The sequence below is a fragment of the Bombus flavifrons genome, chromosome 15 (assembly GCF_040668555.2).
Source record: "Bombus flavifrons isolate JBK064 chromosome 15, iyBomFlav1_principal, whole genome shotgun sequence".
NCBI classification, from domain to species: domain Eukaryota; kingdom Metazoa; phylum Arthropoda; class Insecta; order Hymenoptera; family Apidae; genus Bombus; species Bombus flavifrons.
In genome coordinates this window covers 4517715-4539954 of record NC_138456.1, presented here as the reverse complement: position 1 = coordinate 4539954, position 22240 = coordinate 4517715, and the positions used below count along the sequence as shown (strand labels likewise).

The 22240-nt window shown below is 37.3% G+C and overlaps 1 protein-coding gene across 1 annotated transcript; it reads right to left on the bottom strand.

The window, feature by feature from the left end:
- Positions 1-12789: 12789 nt before the first annotated feature.
- LOC138187404 (uncharacterized) lies at positions 12790-16282 on the bottom strand. Its single transcript, XM_069128143.1, has one exon. The coding sequence runs from the start codon at positions 15086-15088 to the stop codon at positions 13403-13405; it is 1686 nt and encodes a 561-aa protein (XP_068984244.1). The 5' UTR covers positions 15089-16282; the 3' UTR covers positions 12790-13402.
- Positions 16283-22240: the final 5958 nt, after the last annotated feature.

The window sequence follows — 22240 nt, the reverse complement described above, 5'->3', positions numbered from 1 at the left end:
GTTTATAATGCAGACCTCTTTTAAAAGTTTCCTTTGTGCTGTTCTCCGCTTGTTTCCTCTTGATCCAGTCGCGAGCATGCGTGATACAATTACACAGTCTGCTTCGTACGAAAAGGAACGCGCGATTGTCAACGACTGAGAAACGCGTGGACAATTGGAGGTAATACTGGAATTTATCGTATCCCGTCTTTTAACCTTCGTGTTTCTTTCGGATTCGGTGACCTAGACGATTGAAAGTGTAATTTGCTTTGGAGGCCTCTTTTAATCTTTCATTTGCCACATTTGTAGAGGAAAATCTCTCGTGCGAACTAAAGTACCTAAATGTAGTTTGTTCTTGCCTTTCTTTAGAAATTAAAAATCCTTCACTTGTCGAAATTCTTGCGTTCTTAGAAATAATTAGCATAACTGAAATTTTTAAAACAATCGAATGGTCATTTGAATTTGTAAAAATAATTCGATCATAATCTAGATTCCAAAAAAGAAATAATTAAAATAGTAGTTATTACACTTTCCATTTCGTAATAATTTGCATTTTCAATCTTAATCGCGATAATGTAGGTTTTTCGAAGTAATCATCACCATATCCTTATTAAATATATCCAAAACCTTTTGAAGTATCTCTTTTTTATTTTCTATTTCAATACAATAATTTTCTTGAATTTTTTACCATTTTTGGAATTTCTCAGAAAATATTTACATTAGCATCGTTTCTTGCAAATATCCCTGTATCTCTAAAGTACCAATACTCTTGCTCGTCAAAAGATCGAAGATGCAGATAACAAAGTCGTTATACTACGAAAAAATTTTCACTGAAATATGGTAACGGTGCAGTGTTCGATTCGCAAATCGCCTCAATTATATAGTCCCGTTAGAAAAATAAATTTTATGAGTAATTAGATATCGATCGATAACTGATGCACGGAATTTCACGAATGACCGTGTCGTTTCGTTGCTGACCTTGTTTCTACCTAAAAGTGTATACGCTTGTGCGTGCACGTATATGTAACTGTAAAATTGTCGCGTTACCTTCTAACTGTAATGCAGGCTATTGATGTTCTCACGGCAAAATTACATGGAAACTTAACAAAGATCATTTTTCTCTCTACGCATTGCGTACATTGTCCAACGTAACTATTTCAAACACTTTCCGATGTCTCGTAAAAATCGAATGTTTATCTCTTTTGCTTTTATCTTCTAGATATTTTGCTACAGATCTGTTATTTCAGTTGTTTCGTATCTGTCTTATAATTTAAAGCAGTAAATAAAATAAAATTTGTGAGAGCTTTTCAATAAATACAGCAGAATACGTGCACTTGTTCTATCATTGAATTGTTTATTTCATCAATTTTCTTGACACTAAGATTTCTCTTTGATGATTCTTGCTAATCTTGCTCACTCTCTAGTTATGAAAGACTAAAAATTCTAGGAACAAAATATCGAAAAGAGAAAAATAATATTTTTTCTTATTTTTCTTCAATTAAAATTAATTTTCTCCAATTATCGTAAAATTTATGAAAACTGTTCGATCAAAGTTTTAGTAAAAACTAATATCATGTATTTCAAATGGAACGAGCACATTCCAATCGATGATTACCTTCAATGTGAAAATCGCAGTTACGCATGTGAGATTTCAAATCTACATTTTCACCCCTTCTCTCGTGTTTTTTAAACGAGGACGCGTTTCTTATCTGGTAATCATGTCTTAGGAAATTATGCGTATTCGTCCTTCGATTGTAATTACGATTGTAATTGAATACTTTCATTGCGGAAAATCCTTGGAAAAATAGTTTTAAAAAAAATCTGAAAGTTTTTCGAGAGAAGATATACGAAGAATTCTCCGAAGCTGTGGACAGTACTTTATCGAAAATTGTATTTAAAAAATCTAAATCCTGAAAATAATTATTTCATAATCAATGTGGAAGTTTTCTAGAGGAAAATCTATGAAAAAGTCTCTCACGTTCTTTCAAGTCTTTTACGTTCGTAAAATTCTTTAAAAGAATCTTCGATTACTTAGATAATGGTATACCGAAAATTTAGTTATTTAGAAAATTTAATTATTATGGATAACATGTATCTACAAATTTTGGAGAAGTTTCTATTGGGGGTGGGGGTGGATCTTTATTCTTCCGAATCTTTCCCACGATTTAGTTGCCGACAGTTTGCATAAATCGCCATCATATAATTTATGAATTATTCGCAGTGCTCGGTAACTCTTGTTTGTAAATTTCAATCTGTAACGGGACTGCTTGTGTTACCATTGTTTTAGTAAGTACTGTTATACCGTTCACTCTCACGTTGATACGGTATAGTTGTTGAGAAAAATCAATTTATTTAAAATTGAAAAATCCTTTGAACAAGAAAGATTTTATAAAAAGCAAAGCAAAATGTATCTTCTTTGAGAATAATTTTCTTTTAAATTTAAGAAAATAACTAATACATATAAAGTAATCTTTGTACCTTCAAATATCTCATAATTGCATGAAAATCCGTAATCTATTAGTTACTAGATGATAAATTATGCAAGAGGATCCAAGCTTTAAAGATAAAACTAAAAATAGCGATATCAATGATTTCAAAAGAAGGAAAACGGATTAAAAGATGGGACACGGATTTTCTGAGTTACGTCAGGTGCAGATGCACAACGAAGGTCGATTCTCGCGCGTTCATAATCCAAGGCTGTCTTTTTACATTCTTTATATCTTGTCATCGTTCAAAGTAATCGTCTATCATCATCGAGGACTATTCTAGAAGCTCGTCCAAGTATCAAAGTGTAATTTCAATCGTAATTTAGATGGATGTTCCGAGACTTTCATAGCGCTGAGGAAAAAAAGTGGCGTACGAACACGTAATATACGATAATTAACTGTAGGAACGCGAATCGGTTGGATGCACTCGACCTGTCGTAAGGTTGGCACGTCTAAACAGCTGGTGTCATCGCCTCGATCCCGGTAATCTACGTATCACGAGAATTTTAAGACTGATCAACCGTGATGCTGTTTTTGCAGATTAAACGTGACGATTGGCAGTGATCATGTGCAACAAGACACGTTTCTTCGTGATTAGGAGACTTGTTAGTTCCGTTTATTGGAGACGAGTTAATAGGAATCCTGTTTATTATGGTCGTAAAAGTGGCGCAAATAAAAAATAAGAAATATCGGGAAAATCATTGTTACGCTTCGAGATTAATCTTCTGTAATTAATTATTAATCGAGAACTTTCGGACCTCCAAAACTTTCATTTTGAAGCTAAACGTTTCGCAACTAATTTCTAATGATTAATTTCTAATTTAGTACGACGAAGTATTAATCGCGAATATCTGAATCTTCGAATGGACGATTTAGAAGCTAACATTCTTGAAACCAATTTTCAATTATTAATAAACTTAATCTAGGGTCAGTCATCGTGGAAATTTCCAAAGAAATCCCAGCGAAGCGAACAAGTCGATGAAAACAAGGAAACGAGCCAATAAAGGAGATCCAAGGAAATTTCATTAAAATTCTCGACACGTTGGATTGGAAATACAACACGTCTAACGTAGGTCTACCAATGAAGGATTCACGATAGAAGAGTTCAACGAGACTCGTTTTCAAAACCGTCGAGGAGAAATAAAGAAGGAAAAAAGCGTTCCACTTAGGCTGCCAATCAAGGCGATTTGCATTCCAGGGACGTTTACCGCGATCGCGAAACTGGCGTATCGTCGGCTGTGGTTAACCCTGAAAATTGCACGCGAGAATGGAATGTGGTCGACGAATGTGTGAGTGTGAAGAGACCAGCGTATAGTCAATTACGAAAGTCTACACATGCGACTAATTATCGCTATCGACTGAAAATAGCACATAGCACATAGCACCGTTCAAGTATTACGTTATTTATTGCTTATTTTATTAAGGCTGCTTTCTATGTTGACATCTATCGAATTCTGTGTATCTCATCAGGGAAACTAAAACTGTACTATTTGTCATAAAATTATTTATACTTACATAACGATACAATTGTTGTTAATAGACTTGCGGATGTTTATGAAATTTTATATTCTTATGAATATAGATAAAAAATGAAGATTAGATAGAAATTTGTTTTATCTACTCAAATGATAATAAGCACTTTACTTTGCATATTTCGTATATTTTTGCATAGTAAGAGCAAAGTTCAAATTTCCTCTAAATACACAAAAATCCGCAGTCTAGCGTTGTAAAGTATTAAATATCAATGAACCTCTTAGAAGTGACTTCAAATTGATCGTAATTCCATTTTTTATTAATTTTTTAATTTCACCATATCGGCATACGATTCTAGTATCTAATCTTTAATTTTCAAGGAACAAATGACTTAAGTTTGCCTATTGTAAAAAGATGTCATATAAATAATAGTAAATTGTAAGGTGAATGGAAAAAAGCGATGTTTTGCAATATCATCGCTTCTCTGCACGTTTCAATTTGTGGAATTGATCAATGTGGCTTCTGAATGGTTCGTAAGATGATCCACATCTAGAGTTGCATTTCTTTTCTTTTTCTATTAGGAATATTTCTGTTTTAGGTAATAGAAGCTTTCTTTTTTATAATATACTTCTTTTATACTATTTTTTATAATATGTTCAGTGTTTCGTTTGTTTTAAGAACAACTTTCCCAAATCGGAAATTAAAATTCTGCTGCCCGATTTTTAGTTGCATTGTTAGTTTATTATTAATTAATCTTGCATGGCAATCGACACGTAACAATATACATAATATGTTCACAAGTAATTCAAGAGGATAGGACGGATCTCCGCTTCTGGTACTTCATGTGCGCCATTTGTAGAAGAAACGTCTTCGTTCTCTTCTTCGAGCTTGAATCATACTCGTTCCATGCAGAATGCTTACTATCCAATTTACAAAATTTATCACGACACTTTTGCGCACGCTATAGAAACCAAATATGGAACAAAAAATAAAAAATCTGGAACACAATAAAATTGAATCGAATTAAATCAGATATGCCTGTCAATCTTCCAAAATGATGAAGATAAAATTATTTCATCTTATGATTTCCAACAACATTCTTTCGGAGCGATAGTTATTTTCTTTAAAAAAGTGGCTAACACCGATAAACTTTAATTAGTAACAGCGAAACTTTAATTTTTATACCTCATATCAATTTAGATCTCAATAGAAACAAAAATTACATTATCTTAAGAATAAAGGAATACCTGAGTTAATGTTCTTTTTAATTTTAAACTACACAGATATTCCAAAAAAAGAGAAGATAAATAGTTGAAAGGGAAACTTCTCGACTTTTATTGAATATTTCGTGCACAAGAAAATAGCACTCTGCATGTTCGAATCGGTGATCTTTAAAAGACTTACGTAAGAGGATGGATGTAGACATAAGCGTGTCACGAGAGAAGTTTGCATTATGCAGGGCAACACGAAGCTACCAGAAAACAGATGCGAGAAGACTCCATCGCGTTCGCCGTGTGATAAATACATTTTCATTACGGTACACGTCCGCGAAACAAGCACAGACCACGATAAATAAATAATCGTTTGCGCTTCGTCATGATCTCGCGCAACTGAGTCACACAGAAACCAAACTTATCAACTCCATCGACATCTATTTCGTATTTTCTCAAAAATTAAACGACGTAAAATCATATATTCTAGTAAACAATAATTAACAATAATTTGCTTACTATTATTATTATTATTATTATTATTATTATTATTATTATTATTATTATTATTGAAGTATAATGAAAAGATTCTAAAAAATGAGTCTTCGATAAATTTGAATTCTGAATGGCCCAATCTCCGCTTTTCGTTTAACTCTTCGTTTGAGCAGCCCATTTCTCCCTTGATCTGTTAATTTCTTTTCACCTCTTTCTCTTTTGCTTTACTCTTTAATGGTTAGTGTTGATTTTATTCGTCAAACGAAGAGTTAATAACAATAATTCCCGCGAGAAAATCCTAAGAAACTGTAACTACCATCGATCGTGAACGATTCGTTTCACCCTTCAACAGAAATGTACAATTATTCGCAGAGTAAAACACGATATCTTTTTGTTATCTGCAATGCAATTATTATCGAAGGTTGAATTTCATCGAGGAAGGAATATAAGAAAACTATGCTCTGCAAATATTTGCCACGATTTATACGATTCTGTTCGATCGAAGGGTTTGTTTCGAGTACAATAATTATCGTCGAGTTGAAAACACTCCACTGGTTGAAACTTCCTATACAATCATCTGGCACATACGATTAAATAAATAAGTTCCAGTTGCACACCTCCTGCTCGACTTGCAACTCTCGAAGATCGATTCTTTCTTCTTCTTTTATGACACCGGGCTGATCTCTGTTATGGAACTGTTAACCTTGTCCTCGATCGCGATTAAGAACGTCGAAGGCAGCCGTGTATCGCTCTTTCGAGATTTCGTTCGATCCTTTCGCTGTGAAGCTAAATTTACGAATAACAAATTCGGTAAGCTCGACGAAAAGCGGACAAAGTATTTTTAGTATCCCTTTCAATACTTTCATTTTATTTTCGAGTAGATTTTACTTTAGAATAAAATAAATGTATTAAAGTTAACAGGAATGAAAAATATAACTTTCATTTTATGTGATATTGGTTTTTACTACATCGTAAAGTATTTCCAATGGTTGCGCGTTGTATTAGCATCGATGTAAATCTTCATACTACTTATTATTAGTCGGCGGATATTTATGCAAACCTAAAATTTTTCTGATCGCAACTGGGAGAATGGAACCTAAGCGGAAATTTTCTTTACCTGTTAAAATATCATAATGAGTGCTATACTTCGGATATTCTCTGTATTACTGCACATATTGTGTGTATTCCGTGTAATTTTGCATTTTCAAATATCCCACAATCGCGTAAAAATCCGCAGTCTACGTATTGTTTCATTTTATCTTACGAATCAAGACGCAAAATAAAAAGTAAGATTACTAGATCGCGGATTTTTATGCAAATTCATACTTTTGAGAATATAAATATATTATGAATATATATGTGAATATATATTTAAAAAAGTAGAACTTTGGTAGAAAATTGTCTTACCTACCAAGTATCATAGAAAGCACTATCTACTTCGGATATTTTATATTATCTGTATTCTCTACAACTTTGTATTTTCAAATTTCCTACAAATGCATAAAAATCCGCTGTCTAGAGATTACTTATGGTACCACCTGATAATTAACACGTTCACTGCCACGCGAATTTTATATACACTTTTATATACTATTTTGCACTGGGATTCGCAATACATTGAAATATACTGCATCGTGTAATATTCGATTTTTACAAAATATTATATCACATTTGCGCACCTTTTTCTAACAATGTTACCCAAGTCGTTTATATCGTTAATAATTTTTTAGTACATGAAATTTATATTCTTTTAAACATACTAAAAAGATATAGTAACGTAGGTGTTCATCGTGGTAGACAACGTGTTAAAAAGGCTACTAAAACTAATTTTTGTCAACCTCGAGGAACAAACGAGCGAAACTTCCGTTCCAGCCTGATAACCTTAATGACTAGGCGAATTCACGAAAACTCGCGTGTCATCCCCATTAAGTTTGAAGGAACAGGACACTTCTTTCTGTTAAATTCAGCACAGCGAAGGAATTAAACGTGACATTCTGAAAGGAGCAAAAACAGTCGCGATACAATTTTGCAAAGTCGGACAATTTATGGCGTTTGGCACTGATTCCCATGCTGGCTAACGCTTTGCTAAAGCTGTCGTTGTTTATCGAACTTTTACAGAATAAAAGCTACGGCACTCGTTGCGTGCACAGTTAACAATTCGCTGTCGAAGGGAAGAATTTGTGATTTTAGCGTGGAAAATTGGATAACCAATTTGACAAATATTTTCTTTATTACTATAACGAATGGAACAATTGGAAGATCCTTGTCATAAAATGCAACTGAAATTGAAATTTCTTCTGTGTATTTTTCCAGTTGTTTCTAACTTTTAGTGGCCAATTTAGCAAATCATTTTTAGTACTGTAACGAACAGAACAGTTGGAAGATCGTTTGCATAAAATCGAATTAACGTTGAAATTTCTTCAACAGAAATTTTCGAAACACTTTGATTGCTATGACGAGACTGTATTTAGATTCGTTTGAGATAGTGACGCCATCAGAATTGAAGAACGGTCCACTCGAGAACAATCAATTTGCGAACAGTGAAAGGAATTTTCGTCATGTCGCAAGATAGAGACTTCAGTTTGTTGCCTGATAAGTGTCAGTGGGTCGTCAGTGTTTCATAAACTCCTTCGACCACCGAATGTGGTTACGAAAAGCGATTACGTGGTCTGTCCACGTACTTGTTTCCGTTTGTTTAACCCATAACTACATCGTGGAGGCAAGAATAGTCGAAATAGTTGATCGTGAATATATCTTTTGGAAAAATCAACTCTGAACGTGGTTCTTATGAAAAAGTTGTGAATTTTTCTGATTTTTAGCAATTTCTTCGTTTGTATGGACAATTCTTGTGAACTTTATATTTTATTATGAAAAAGATTCTTTATTCAGTCTCATATATTTATTAACATCATTTTAATCGCGCCTTTGCCGAAAATTTGCAAACTTTAGCAATTTTTGCAAATTACTTCGTTTCGATGCAGAATTTCTGTAATTCTTGAAAATTTTGCTATATTTTATGTATCTTACTCCACGAAAGATTGTTTTGAATTCTCCTTTCAATTCTTCCATCGAAAATGTATCTACGACCTTGCTAAACGAAATCATGCAACGCACGTGGGATTTTCCTATCTATGAATAATATATTCAGCGGCATAATTCGGTCCATTGCACTCGCGATACCTTGAAATTACCACGCAATTCATTCTTTTTTTCTCCAGTTTTTTTCTTTTTTTCTCTCCCTCTTATTGCAATCGTCGCGAGTTACGTGTCGCGAGAACGGAGAAACTCGTTGCGAAACCGAAGCGACACTTTTCACCGAGTCGATCAATGCGATCGATGAAGCGCGAGCAGTAAAAAGCAACGCTTCCAGGCAATGCTGCGCGATACCCATTCATTTGCATACGTTCGTCTGCCGATCATTAACCACGTTTATGCCTTTAATCTTTTTAGGTCCTTTTTCTCGTCCTGTCAGAAGATCGCTACGCAATCTCGACTAGCAAGAAAGGAACGTCGAGAATCGTAGACGTTGTAATCTTTCCGATTTTGTTTTCCTTCCAGCCACAGACAGGCGATTGACGTCTTTTAATAATAAAACAAGGAGTTAAAAAAAGATTTGCTCCTCCCGAGAGATTATGAAACGTTTATAAACTGAAGAAATTACAATAGTATTCGATTCTTAATTTAATAATATCGATGGAAGTAAGTTTGCCGGTTTTTGAAGGAAATGCATATTTACTGATAAAATTATTCATTATTATTTACTGATATTATTAAATATAACTCACTGACATTATTTTGCTTAACGAAAAGTTCCTTTCAGTCTCATGACCATAGATTATTCATAAACTAAAGCTTCAAATGCATTGGATTTTTTAATATTTAAATAATATTCATAAGTACATATTCGATGGCTTAATAAATCTATAAAAATAACTTTAAAAAATAACTTTAAATATTCTCAAAGTCGAACAAGACAGATGACTCGATGAATAAAGATATTTTTCATTTTCATCGAGGTAAAGTACATATTTCTTCAAAGTGCACAGATGAGAAAACCAGAGAGAAAAACCACGTTGAATAACGAAATATGTCGCGGCAAGCGTAGCAGACTCGCGTCGGCCACGAATCGATAATAATTGAGCCTAATTGTATATGCATACGCGACGATAGGAATGTGTATTCATCCGAGCATACGAGGTATCTGTAACCAGTTTCGAAACAGGCATGCTCGATGCTTGAGCAAACACGCGTCTCTGAATTGAATAGTAAAATTTCAGGTAATTAATTCAGACCCTTTTTCCCTTTTATCGATACTGTTAATTAAGTTTCTAATCCCTCCACGTACTTTTTTCAACGGACGAAGAATTTATCTTAATTAAAAAATAATCTTTCAATATTTTCGACTTATTAATCCAAGTATGTTCATCATTTTGTTAAAACAACGATTACTAAACATTTTTATTTCATTATTTATGGATGTATTGTTCACTGCATTCATTTATTTCCGAAAATATTGTACTTCTTTCATCCTTCTAAAACAATACCTAGCTTTCTTTTAAATCAACAATAATATAGCCTCCAAATAAAGTTGGGAATGATGATATTTCTCAAATAATTTGATATTTATTATCGCCAAATTATTGACAATTATTATATTGAAAAACGAGAATCCAACCTATTCGGCTTACTCTTCTAATTTTTAATATTTCTCTCAAAGTACGAAAATTTCATCGATTTAATCTCAAAATAAGAGGAGGAAATGATATCATTTTTCAAATTATCGTCAAGGACAAAAATCGGATCAATCTGTGTAAATTTTCTAATGTCAAATATTTTCAACAAAAAGGCACAGAGATCAAAATGATCTCTCAATTTTTTATTAGAACGTGGAGAATCAGAGGTCTCGCGAAATTTTCCTCGCCATTAAACCGCGTTCTAATTACGATCGTTAGGTTAATTGTCTGGAACGTGTTTGCCAGCTTGGTAAGCTGGTGATACTGTTGCACAGTATTCGAGATTGCATCTGGGATTTCCCAGATTTCGTTCTCATAAGCGCGAAATCGCGTCGAACTATTAGACTTAAGCAATCTCGATGTCTCCGTGGTTATTAAACAGTCGTTCATTATCGTTGTATTTTCTCATGGAAAAACGAGGCCGTACGTCAAAGGAATGCGATGCAAATCCCCCTCATGTTAATGTTGGCGCCCCTACAATCTCCTCTCATTTTTCTCATCGTGTTGCAGGTCAAATAAAAAGATAAAGAAGCGAACACCATGCAAACGATCTTAATTATCATGTGTTGCGTGGGATATTTCATAGATCTGAGTAATTAGCGGTCGTAACAGGATTTGAGGCTAATACTGCAAGGCCGGTTCGCAATTAATCGCGTTTACGAAACCTGATTTGTCGTAAAAGCGATAACGTTGATCGTTCATTCTTCGTGTTTGCGTTAACTTTCTGATAGATTCGTGTAAATTATTGGTGAAGAATTTTGGCGTAGAAAATGTTGAATAAGAATCTTTCGGAAGTCAAAATCTGCTTCTATCCTGTCTTTTGTAAATTAGTTAATTTTATTATACTTGAGCATTCTTGCACAACAATTTAATAACTAATAATATTATAATCAATATTATAACGAATACTACACTTTGAATATTTTTTTATCTTATACGCATTTTATATGCATTCTACGCTTTAGAAAGTCTCCCTAAAAAATCCAATCACAATTTTTAAAATTTCATTTCTCGTCAAACTTGTTGATTATTATATAGAAAAGTTAATACTAATAACTTATAACTTGTAAAATTTTACTAATGATATTAGTTTAACTGCGCAAGATCGCCTAGATATTATGAAACATACCACTTCTGAAGAACAAGTTTACTGATTTTCATAAATTCATTTATGATAAATAATTGTAAATTTCAAGACAAATTTTTTAAAAGTAATGTTTGCAATATCGTTATTTTTTGCTATGCTTCAATGCATTGAATTGATCAACATGGTTTCTAAGCGTCTTAATTATTTAGCTCTTTTCCCGAAGCATTATACGAAAGAAAGGCGGTGAAATGCAAAGTTCTCTGTTTCTTAAGGCTCTCGAAACCCTCGCCGTATAACTTTTTCTCATGCAATTAAGATTAACGTTCACGTTCTCACGAGCAAGTCGGCTGTAACTCGTGCGTCGGAGATTCGAACCGTCGCGTAATCTTTTCTAGGGGAAACCACTGATACGATTCCTCGATTATAACAAAATATAGCGAGGTAATCATCATTAATACGACAAAGAAATTTCAATCGAATTCATAGAGAAATTATAAAACGAAAAATGACCATTTCATTAAACAAAGACGATCTTCCAATAGTTTCATACAGAATTTCATATTGTAACCGAGTATAAGAAATTCTAAGGTTTAAAAGATAAAGAGAGAGAAAATTCTTATAAAGGTTCTTAATAAATCCTCTAATTGTTTTAAACAAAATGTTATATTATGATTAATTTGTAGAAATTTCAAAAATTCGTACGCAATAAATTCATGCGCAATAAATTCGTGCGAAATAAATTCATTAACAAATTGTCAAATAAAGAACGATTGCAATATTGGAAAAAGACAACTTTTTGATTGTTGACAAATTTTAACGATTCCTGAGTAATTTTCTGTTAGTGAAGGAGGATCCTAAACAGAGTTGTAATTCTGCCAACTGGAAGGAAACATTGCAAAGTTGCGTGTCTGTGTCTAACGAGCTCCAGCCATTAGAACGATCTTCGTTGGACAACAATAATTCGAGCTCGTCCAATTAGCCTGTTCATTTCGCGACAGGAAGGTCGCGCAAAAATATTACGTCGTCGTCAATCTTTTCCGCCAGCCGCGATAAAAATTCTCGGACCTTTTGTCAAACGAAAAACGACAACAGAAATAATCAGTGTTAAAGAATGAAAAATTTCAAATTATATAGAGAATCGAGACATACATAAAAATTATAAAATTCCAAATTAAAAAGTAGAAATAGCAAAAGTTGACAACGTACGAAGAAAACAAGTAAGATATAAATAAAACCGAAGAAATTCTAAATAAAAGAATAAAAATGTTAAAACCCTATCTGAAAATTCACAAAAATACTTTAAAACTCAATTTATTCCAATTGAATTTCTACTCGAGTTTTTTCAATGCATCCCACGACAAAGTCCTGAATTCGACAAAGGTGATCGACACTCGAGATAAGACGATCGAGGTCACAGGTAGAAATCAGCGAGACGAAGATGAGGCCGGGTGTTCTTCAGCTTTTTGCCTATCCGTAATTTTCCTACTCGGGCAAGGTTCTTCTAAGAAACGAAAGCCAACTGAACCAGTCGGGCACTCGACCACCCATCGCGATTTTCCACGCTAACACCACGAACCAATCTTTTCCCCCATAAACTAGTGCCTCGATTAACAGTCCATAGACTCCAGAAAACGAGTCCAAATTTCCTATGAAAATCACTTTCCATCCAAAACAATGGACAACACCATACGTTCTTATTCAACAAACAGAAAGATAATCGGTCCAAGTGGTCTGTTCACACTGTTATCTGGTCTCTGACTAAACGGTCCAGTCTCAAACAAGCTTTTTCACATTACCATGAAGCAACAAAGCGTCTTCAACAACCAAAATCCAAATAGAACAACATCTGCCTTCATATTGGACCGACTGTATAACTTCCAGACTTGACTCATCGATTAATTCTCATGATTACAATAAGAATCGACATTCAGAAAATTCCTAACGAGGTCGTGGCCTAGGTAGAGGCTGAAGCTGTTGCTGATGGTGCGAGTAACCGCTCCTCGAGTTAGCTGGCATCGGCTGTACCCTCTCAGGACTGTCATCCAGGTTCAATCCAGCCACCAACTGAGCAATCTCCCTGTCCTTTTTCTCTTCTTTGGGCAGCGCGTTTCCATTTTGCCCGCTGAAGCCCAGAGAGGCCAAACTTCCGTGACTTCTGCTACGATGCTCCGCGCGAATGCTGTATGAGAACGCTCTTTCGTTCAAGTGGCCCTTTCTTCTATAGATTCCAGTTCCAAAACGCGACTCGTTCTCTGGGCTATCAGCTGCTCTGCTCATCTCTGCGGTGGTAAGATCCGCGTGAGAGGCAGCCAGTCTTCTGGAAGCTCCTAGGGTCGAAGAATCCGCCTCAAGATGCTGTCTTCTGCCTCTATTTCCAGCTGTCCCGTAAGTTCCAGCTGGATAAATGGCTGCAGCGGGTGGAGGAGGCACCACAGGTAGTGGAGCGTACACCGGAACGATTGGAGCGGCTGCTGGAATCGGTCTGAGCCCTTTAGGATGATGGTGAGCCTTCCTAGGTAAAGTTGCGGCTGGTACCAATAAAACTGGGGCTGGTCTGGCCAAAGTTCCTGCGACTGATCGACTGCTAGGTGGCAGAGGATGAGGATGATAGTGCTGTTGCCTCACTGGATGACCCAGAGTATGGTGTCCATGGCCATTAGTGTATATTCCTTGATGCAACTGAGGATGAAGGTGAGCTTGTTGCAAGGGATCTTCGTGAGAGGATCGGTTTTTGAGCTTCTTGAGCTTCTTGTTCGCTTTTCTGCGGACTGAGGACGATGAAGATTCTTCGAGGAGCAAAGGTTGAGAAGGTGGAGGGGGCGGAGGCGGTGGAGGAGGTGGTGCGACCAGCTGACGAGGTCTAGATCCCTTGGTGCTTCTCAGAGTCCCCTGTTCCTGATATAAACCGTCTACCTCTTCTCGACCTCTGGCCCAGACCTTATGATTCTCATCTCCATTATACAAGCTAAGGTCGTCTGTTGAGGTAGCGTCTAAACGAGTCGCTTGTGGACTGTCTAGGGTAGTACTGGATCCTCCTAGAGTGTGGTAGAGACTGTTATTCGAAGGATGTCCACTGGTGACTCCGTTGGTCGTCGTGGCAGAGGGATCAAGGCCTTTGGCGTAGCTACTGTCCGCGTACGCGTGAAAGCAACACCTGACCAGGGCGTTGGCCGCCATGTCGCGCTTGCATATAAATGCGTGACATTCGAGAACCTTAATACCCGTGGTTCGTCGCAGAACCGCGGCGAAAAGCGGCGGATGGTTGGCACTGGGCGTTCTAGCGAAGGGAGAGTCCAAGGGAAGGAACCTCGTGTTCGAGGCGTCGCCGCTTCCGCCTTTGACATGCCTCACAGCAGCGCAGTAGTGCAGCGCCTCGATGGGAAAGAACCTGGTGACCTTCTTGCGGTGCTCGTCCACATTCTCCAGCAGCAGGCCGTTGCTCCAGACGCTCAGCCAGGAGTCCAGTCCACGTGCTCCCAAGGCACCCTGTTCTGGGTATAGTTCTCTCAAAGGTTCTTGCACCCCTAGCAAACCTTCCTTACTCGCATGGGGCACCGAGCTGCCTAAGTAAAGGACTCTGCAGCGACAGTACGGAGTCGCCGTATCCTGATTGGCACCTCTCATTTTTGTATTCGTTAGGTCAGACCGTCGGATCCAATACTAGTGATCACTGATCAGTAGACCGAAGATTCTTGCGATGTTTCTTCTACGTCGTTTTGACTTATTATCCTCTTCTATCAAGATGAATACTCTCGGAAGAGGAGCAGAAACATACTACGCGTAAAGAAGCCAGCAACCATTCAGAACCATCGAATCATCGGACACCGTGTAACCATCGATTCGATTGAATAAAATTCAAGGAACACACGCGACCGTAAGGTACACACGGAACAACGTTACAGAGGACTCCACCCGGTAACACACTCCACTCGCGATTACGCAGTCACTTTCCAAAGACGTAGCCCGGTTGCAAAATACGCGTGCGTGGACGAGAGAGCCGCTCTCGGCTATTTCGCAGCAGCTGTAGCCGCCGCTCGCGAGAGATCGCGTCAGGCCATTATGGCCGCCTTCTGACGACTTCCCCACCAACTAGCTACCTGGCCGTGTCTCCTCTTCTACCTGGCCTTCTCCTCCTCTGTGTCAGTCCGTTTTTCTTTCTACCAACGCGTCCCGGCCCGACTCTTACCAACCTTTTTCAACCCCCCACCAATCCTTTTTCTCCCACCTTTCTCTACCAGCCGCTCAAGCCAGGTCCTCCTGTGGTATGCGGTGTACACCAGTGGCGTCTACGTCCTCCTGGTTGCCCCTTACCTCCACGTGTACCGATCCACCGACAAGTACACACTCTTTTTACCGAGGGAACGCTCACCGACGATCGAACGGGCACGCTGAGTGTGTCGCCGCCGTTGGAATCCAGAGGCGCGGTCGACAGGCCTCGTCAGCCACGCAGGCCGTCGTCTCTGACGTTCCTCTATGTCTCATCGGCACTCACAACTTGGATAAATATCCAAATATACGTGTACCTATATCTTGATTTCGTTTATCCGATGTTATTAGTCGAACTTTCAATGATTACTTCCGATGTTCTTCACTATTACTGTACTGTGTTTCGTATAGATGGCGCTGAGGTCGCATTCACTTGACGACTGGTCCCACTTTGTCGAATTTATTTCTTGTTTATGGCCCCTGGAGGATCGTGTTGGGTACGTAGAAGTGAAATACGAGATTGGTGTTCCACAGCGAGGTTTCTGATGGTAGAACGCGCACGGAGAGAAGGTAGGAATTGAACAGCGAGGCTGTTGACGCTTGTACGCTCCCCGTCAGACTGAGGACTGACGGAAGGCGTGAGACTTCGACCGACTGGGCCCCACTATTCCACCAGGCCCCTTCTCTCTTTCTTTCTTCTTCTCCCTCTTTCTTCCTTCTTCTTCTGATTCTCTTTCTGCCGCTTTTCTGCTTCGGGAAAGGCACTCCCTGGCAAAGGCCGTATCTGCCTCGGGAACCCTTCGTCCGATGGGGTGTCTGGAACTGTGCCGAGGAAAATGGACATTCTTCCGAGCCGACTTTGCCGAAGAACGCCGATAGCCTTCTCTTTCTATCATCGTACTTCTTTTTCGCGGAATCGAGTGATGCAACCAACAGTGTTTTGTTCCGAGCTGTTCTCGGTTGAATGGATTCCTGATGACGATGGAGGAAGCTGGAGAAATTTGTAATGGGAATGGAGAAGTGATTAGGATTAGGATTAGGATTAGGATTAGCGAGGAACGAAGTATAAAAATTACGTTTAAGTACTTTTGGAATAAAATAGAGAACTTGAAAGGAACCATTTATTTTGGCCACTTTGGTAATTCTAAGATTCAAAATTATTCCAGTTAGTTTCAAGAAAATGAAAACAAGAGGAACAAGAGACGGTCTGATGGAATCTGATATATCACTTTCGATACTCACAGCATTTCTGAGAATTAATTATGAGTTTTGAATTGCAAAGTCGTAAATTTTATAGTCAGAAGAGTTTATGGCTACGGAAGAGAAGAAACGAATGGGTACCACCTTTTTCTTTTTTCGATGCCATTCAAGTAATTTGCTGGAAATAACACCAAAGAAACTAAAATGAATGGTATAAGAAAAGTTACATAATGCAGGAGAAGATAAAACCATGTACAATGTGCATTACTAAATGCAGGTATTAAGACACCAATCTTCTGCAGAATCTAACAAATTTTAATTTATTTAATTTTTGTATTCTATATATGCTATACTAGTGAAACAACGAGTTAAAAAAAACACACAAGCACACAACTAAATTAATGAAAAGCATTCAACGTGTATCAAATATCACATTTTGTGGTACAACAGGTGCGTTCATATTTACAAATTTTTCCAACAAATCAGACAAAATTCGGTAAAAGGCATTTTTATAAATCTGACATATATCTGAAAACTTAAGAATTAGAATTTTCTTCACATTGATAGTTCTATTAATATTAATAAGCAATGATTAAATCTTGCTGTAGAACGTGGAAGAAAGTACGCGTTTTGTGTTGCAAAGGCAGCTTTCATGAAAATTAACAGAGTCTGTGTGTCGACACAGAATTTTCGACACCCTGATTTACGGACGAAATCGCAGGGAAAGGGTTAACACGGATTACTCGTGAAAACGATACACGTTACGATCGAATTCATGAATACCCCGTTCATAAATATTTAGCGAAGCAGTTTCGCGTCGCAGCGATATATCTCGTGGCAAGATTTAAGCATCGACGTCTGAACTTTGAAATTCAGCTCTCCTTTAAACTACGGTACAATATATTTCTAGTGACAAACGTCCTTTTCATGATTAATTCACAGATACGTTTTTCAACGAAAACTTTTTCCAAATTTTCTCAAAATACTATGTCAATTTTTCCAGAAGAGGAACAAATGAGATAAGGAGCATAATTGCAATTATTCATCGAATGCCTATCCAAATTCCCAAAAACAGATGTTCTTTCTTTGTTTAAAAAAAGTCGAGTGTTCGATGAAAGTGCGCTGTGAATTTTGTTAGGCCAATCACAAATTCAAGTGCTAAAGAAAAGTGTACGTAATAAATCAGAAATTCCTCGGAATAAAGAGTGGATTAGATAACGAAAGGAATTGCAACGCCAGTTTACCATTAAATGGCAATGATTCGATTTTCACAGACGCGTTCCCTTTTCAAAGCATTAACGGCGAATGCTTCGATTCGTGCAGTTGCGCAATAAATATTCGCGATTTCGCCTTCGTGGCCACGCGACGAGCCGCGAAGCGAAGCGGACATCCAGACGACTCGACCTGGAGACCTGGAATCGGCCTCTGTCAAAAGAGAATTGTAAGCGTTCACCTCGTTCACTGTGATCGTGCAGTCTCTGACCTATAAAGGACAGGTCGGCATATGTGATCTTACATACAGGTGTCAAAATGTTCGATACTTGCCACTTAATTAGTTTTCTCTCATCTGTCATTTTATCTGCAACGTATTTGTATTTCATTCGAGAGGAAGACCATTAGCCATCGTAGACAGTGCGACCATTGATTCATACAAATATTCAAACACTTCTAGAAACTTTTTATGTACATATTATAGGAAATATTTTGAAATCTTATTAGCACTGTAATAAGACTATCATGATCATATGGATAAAACTCGAAAAGGATTTGAAAATTTATATTAGAATATTTATATTAGGTTAAGTAAAAAGTTCTGAGCGTTTTTCGCTAGATGTCTTTAGTGAGCCATATCTCACGATGTGCACATCGCATCGAGTCATAGTATACACCGATTTCAAGGTGATATTACGCATCAAAAAGGTTCTTTGTCAGTTTTGTGTTCGGTGAAGCCAGTTGTGTGTTACAGCGTTCGAAAATGGAGATAAAAAAAGAGAAAATTCGATACATTCTTCAGTACCACTACGACCAAGGTGAAAAGGCGGAGCAGGCGGCCAAAAAAATTTGTGCTGTTTATGGACCCAGTACAGTATCGAATGCAACAGCAAAGCGGTGGTTCCAACGATTCCGTTCTGGTAATATGGACGTCGAAGATGAGGCACGCTCTGGTAGGCCAATCGTCGAAAATGTGGATAAAATCATGGAAATCGTCGAGTCGGACCGGCATGTGAGCACTTATTCCATTGCCCAGGAACTGAAGATTAGCCAGAAAACCGTTTGGAACCATTTGCATAAGGCTGGTCTCAAGAAGAAGCTCGACGTATGGGTGCCACATGAATTGACGCAAAAGAACCTTTTGGACCGAATTGATGCCTGCGATTCTTTGTTGAGACGTAACGAAATCGACCCATTTTTGAAGCGGATGGTGACTGGCGATGAAAAATGGGTCACATACGAGAACAACAGCCGAAAAAGATCGTGGTCCAATCGCGGTGGGCCGGCCCAAACGATCGCCAAGCGTGGATTAACGGCCAAGAAGGTTTTATTGTGTGTTTGGTGGGATTGGAAGGGAATCATCCATTATGAGCTGCTCCCATCGGGGCAAACACTTAATTCGGACCTCTATTGTCAACAACTGACCAGACTGAAGCAGGCGATCGACCAGAAGCGGCCAGAATTGGCCAATAGGAAAGGTGTTGTGTTCCATCAAGACAACGCCAGGCCGCACACATCTTTAACGACGCGTCAGAAGCTCCGAGAGCTTGGCTGGGAGGTTCTATCGCATCCGCCGTACAGTCCAGACCTGGCACCAAGCGATTATCACCTTTTTAAGTTTTTGCAAAATTTTCTTGATGGTACAAAACTGGCCTCAAGAGAGGCTTGTGAAAATGAGCTGGTCAAGTTTTTTACCAATAGGGACGAGGACTTCTTCAACCGCGGAATTATGAAATTGCCTTCAAAATGGACAAAAGTAATCGAACAAAACGGCGCATATTTAATCTAAATCGAATAATCTTGACTATGTTAATTTCATCGTCGAAATAAAGCGAAAAAGCGCTCAGAACTTTTTACTTCACCTAATATTATTATATTAGAATCAATTATTCTCTATATTAATAAGCCACGATACTTACTTATTTACTATTATGTATAATGCATTAATTGCACGTTTAAGACTACTATTCCTAGTGTATATTAATTTCTTACTTGGTGTATGTTTGCAATAAATCTCTTGTAACTTCCTCAAATCCCGTTAGTTAGTAGAAATTGCAACGATTCTGTCATTCCGTGATATACAAATTTTTTATACTCTTTATGAGATCTAGTGATTCTTACCTCTTGGAGATAACATTTTTAATTACGTAAAGCGGACGGCTGTCAGATATTAAACAACATATGTTTCAAACTATCCCCTATTAGTTCCAAAGAAGAAACAGCATGTAAATGTTGGTGAGTGATTATACATATACTAGGAATTAATTATCATTTTGCATACATGTATATAATCTTTAGATATTCTCCGCTTATCACAGTCGAATAACTTCTATCTCGCACGAATTCTTTAATAAATTCCCTCCATCTAGAATTAACATCTACACTTCGTAATCTCAAACTTTCACACTCCAATAACCCACGATAAGAAACATTAATTACACGCGTTAATGAGAAAGATTTATAGACCTTGGTTTTATTTCTAATAAATTCTAAATCGAATTAAAGTTACAATTTCTTAGTTACCTTCTCTTTCTATCTATCTGTTCATTTTACAGGATGCCCCGTGATTGAAAACCACAGGTGGGAAACATGTTAAGTCACATTTCCTGTATTTTATATAATTATTCATTTTTAAGTGGTTTCATAAGACAAAATCTCGCGAGTTGGGCACTGTCAGGGTCTTCGGTCACGCGACCCTGATTCCATGTTTTCTGGCTTCACGTGACACGCTCGCGTTCTACGATTCCTCGCCGCTTCCTGTACTCGCGACTAATTACATGGAAAACGTCGTCCGCTCTTAATCTAAAGGGAAGACGTAGAAATTGTGGGGGAACGGCTCTTCCACGCCGGAAATTCCAACCGGAATTACTCATAGTCTGCGTATGACGCTGCAAACAGGATTCTTAATAGCTTCGTATTTTTTTTTCACTCGATCGTTTAATTCCACGGTAGTAAAAGAAATATTTTTCACTTTTATTAGTGGAAATTATGATGGAATAAAATGACTGAAGAGTTCTTTCACAAGCATATTTCAACCTTTGGAAAATAAATCGTAAATGTTAATTAAAATTAAAATTAAGGATAGATTATAAAAAGACGGTGTAATGTTACTGAATAAACTGTTCTGTAAAGAAGCGCGTGTTGGACGTTAATTATTTGTACACCTCGTCAGTAGCAAAGGAAATATTTTTCATTATTATTTGAAATTATAATAGACGAAAAGTCACCAGATTTTGCTCTTGCGTACTTACAATTTTATGTGAGAAAAATTTCACGAAATCACAGGCATGTTTTAACTGTCGAAATATAAATGATAAAAAAGGCAATGCAAAATCTATCATTGGAAATGTCGGTTTATAGTAATCATTCAGGTATACATATACCCATTACCGAATAAATTGTTGTATAAAACAGCGCTTTAGTTATATTTTGCACGATTGTCAGGTAGACGAATTTGCAATAGAGACGACTTTCGCGTCTATTTCTAAATAAATCTAGTAGTTTGTTTAAACCATTGTAACAAAATTTTCTGACAGGAAGAACGTTCCAAAATATATTGGAATAATAACTAGAATACAAAATTTAACATTTTGAGCGAATTATCAAATCGAACAAAGACGATCAGAAATGATAATGAACATTATACACTGTATTAATAGATTTAGACAACTTGGAATCAAGCATTGAAGCATTGAAGAAACTTCAAAATAGTTTCGACAGAATCCACTAACTTCTATAATTAGAAAATAAAATCCCGCGGAGATATCACGAATACCAGGCGTATCTTCCGAACTTTACGGTCTCGTTCGAAGTGGATAAAAAAGGCAGAATGCCGAAAACACGCGAGCACACTGGACCAGTCGAGAATGGAACATTAGTATGCAAATGGGTCCAGGGCCGACTCGTTCGCGTATTTATTTCAGAAGATGGAACCACGCGAGATCCTTCGAAGGACGATCGTTGGAATCGACGTAAATCGTTCGACTCGCTGTATCCTCGTTTTATGATTTTCCTTGCGATCTTATCTAAACTCGAACCGTGTCCTTTTCTGTGCCGTGTTTACTTTTTATCGACGCCGAGAGAACTGTTCAATGGTGCTAGTAATTTTATTTTCTTCGCAGAAAACGAGAAGAACGTTAAGAAAGACGAGCTTTCTAA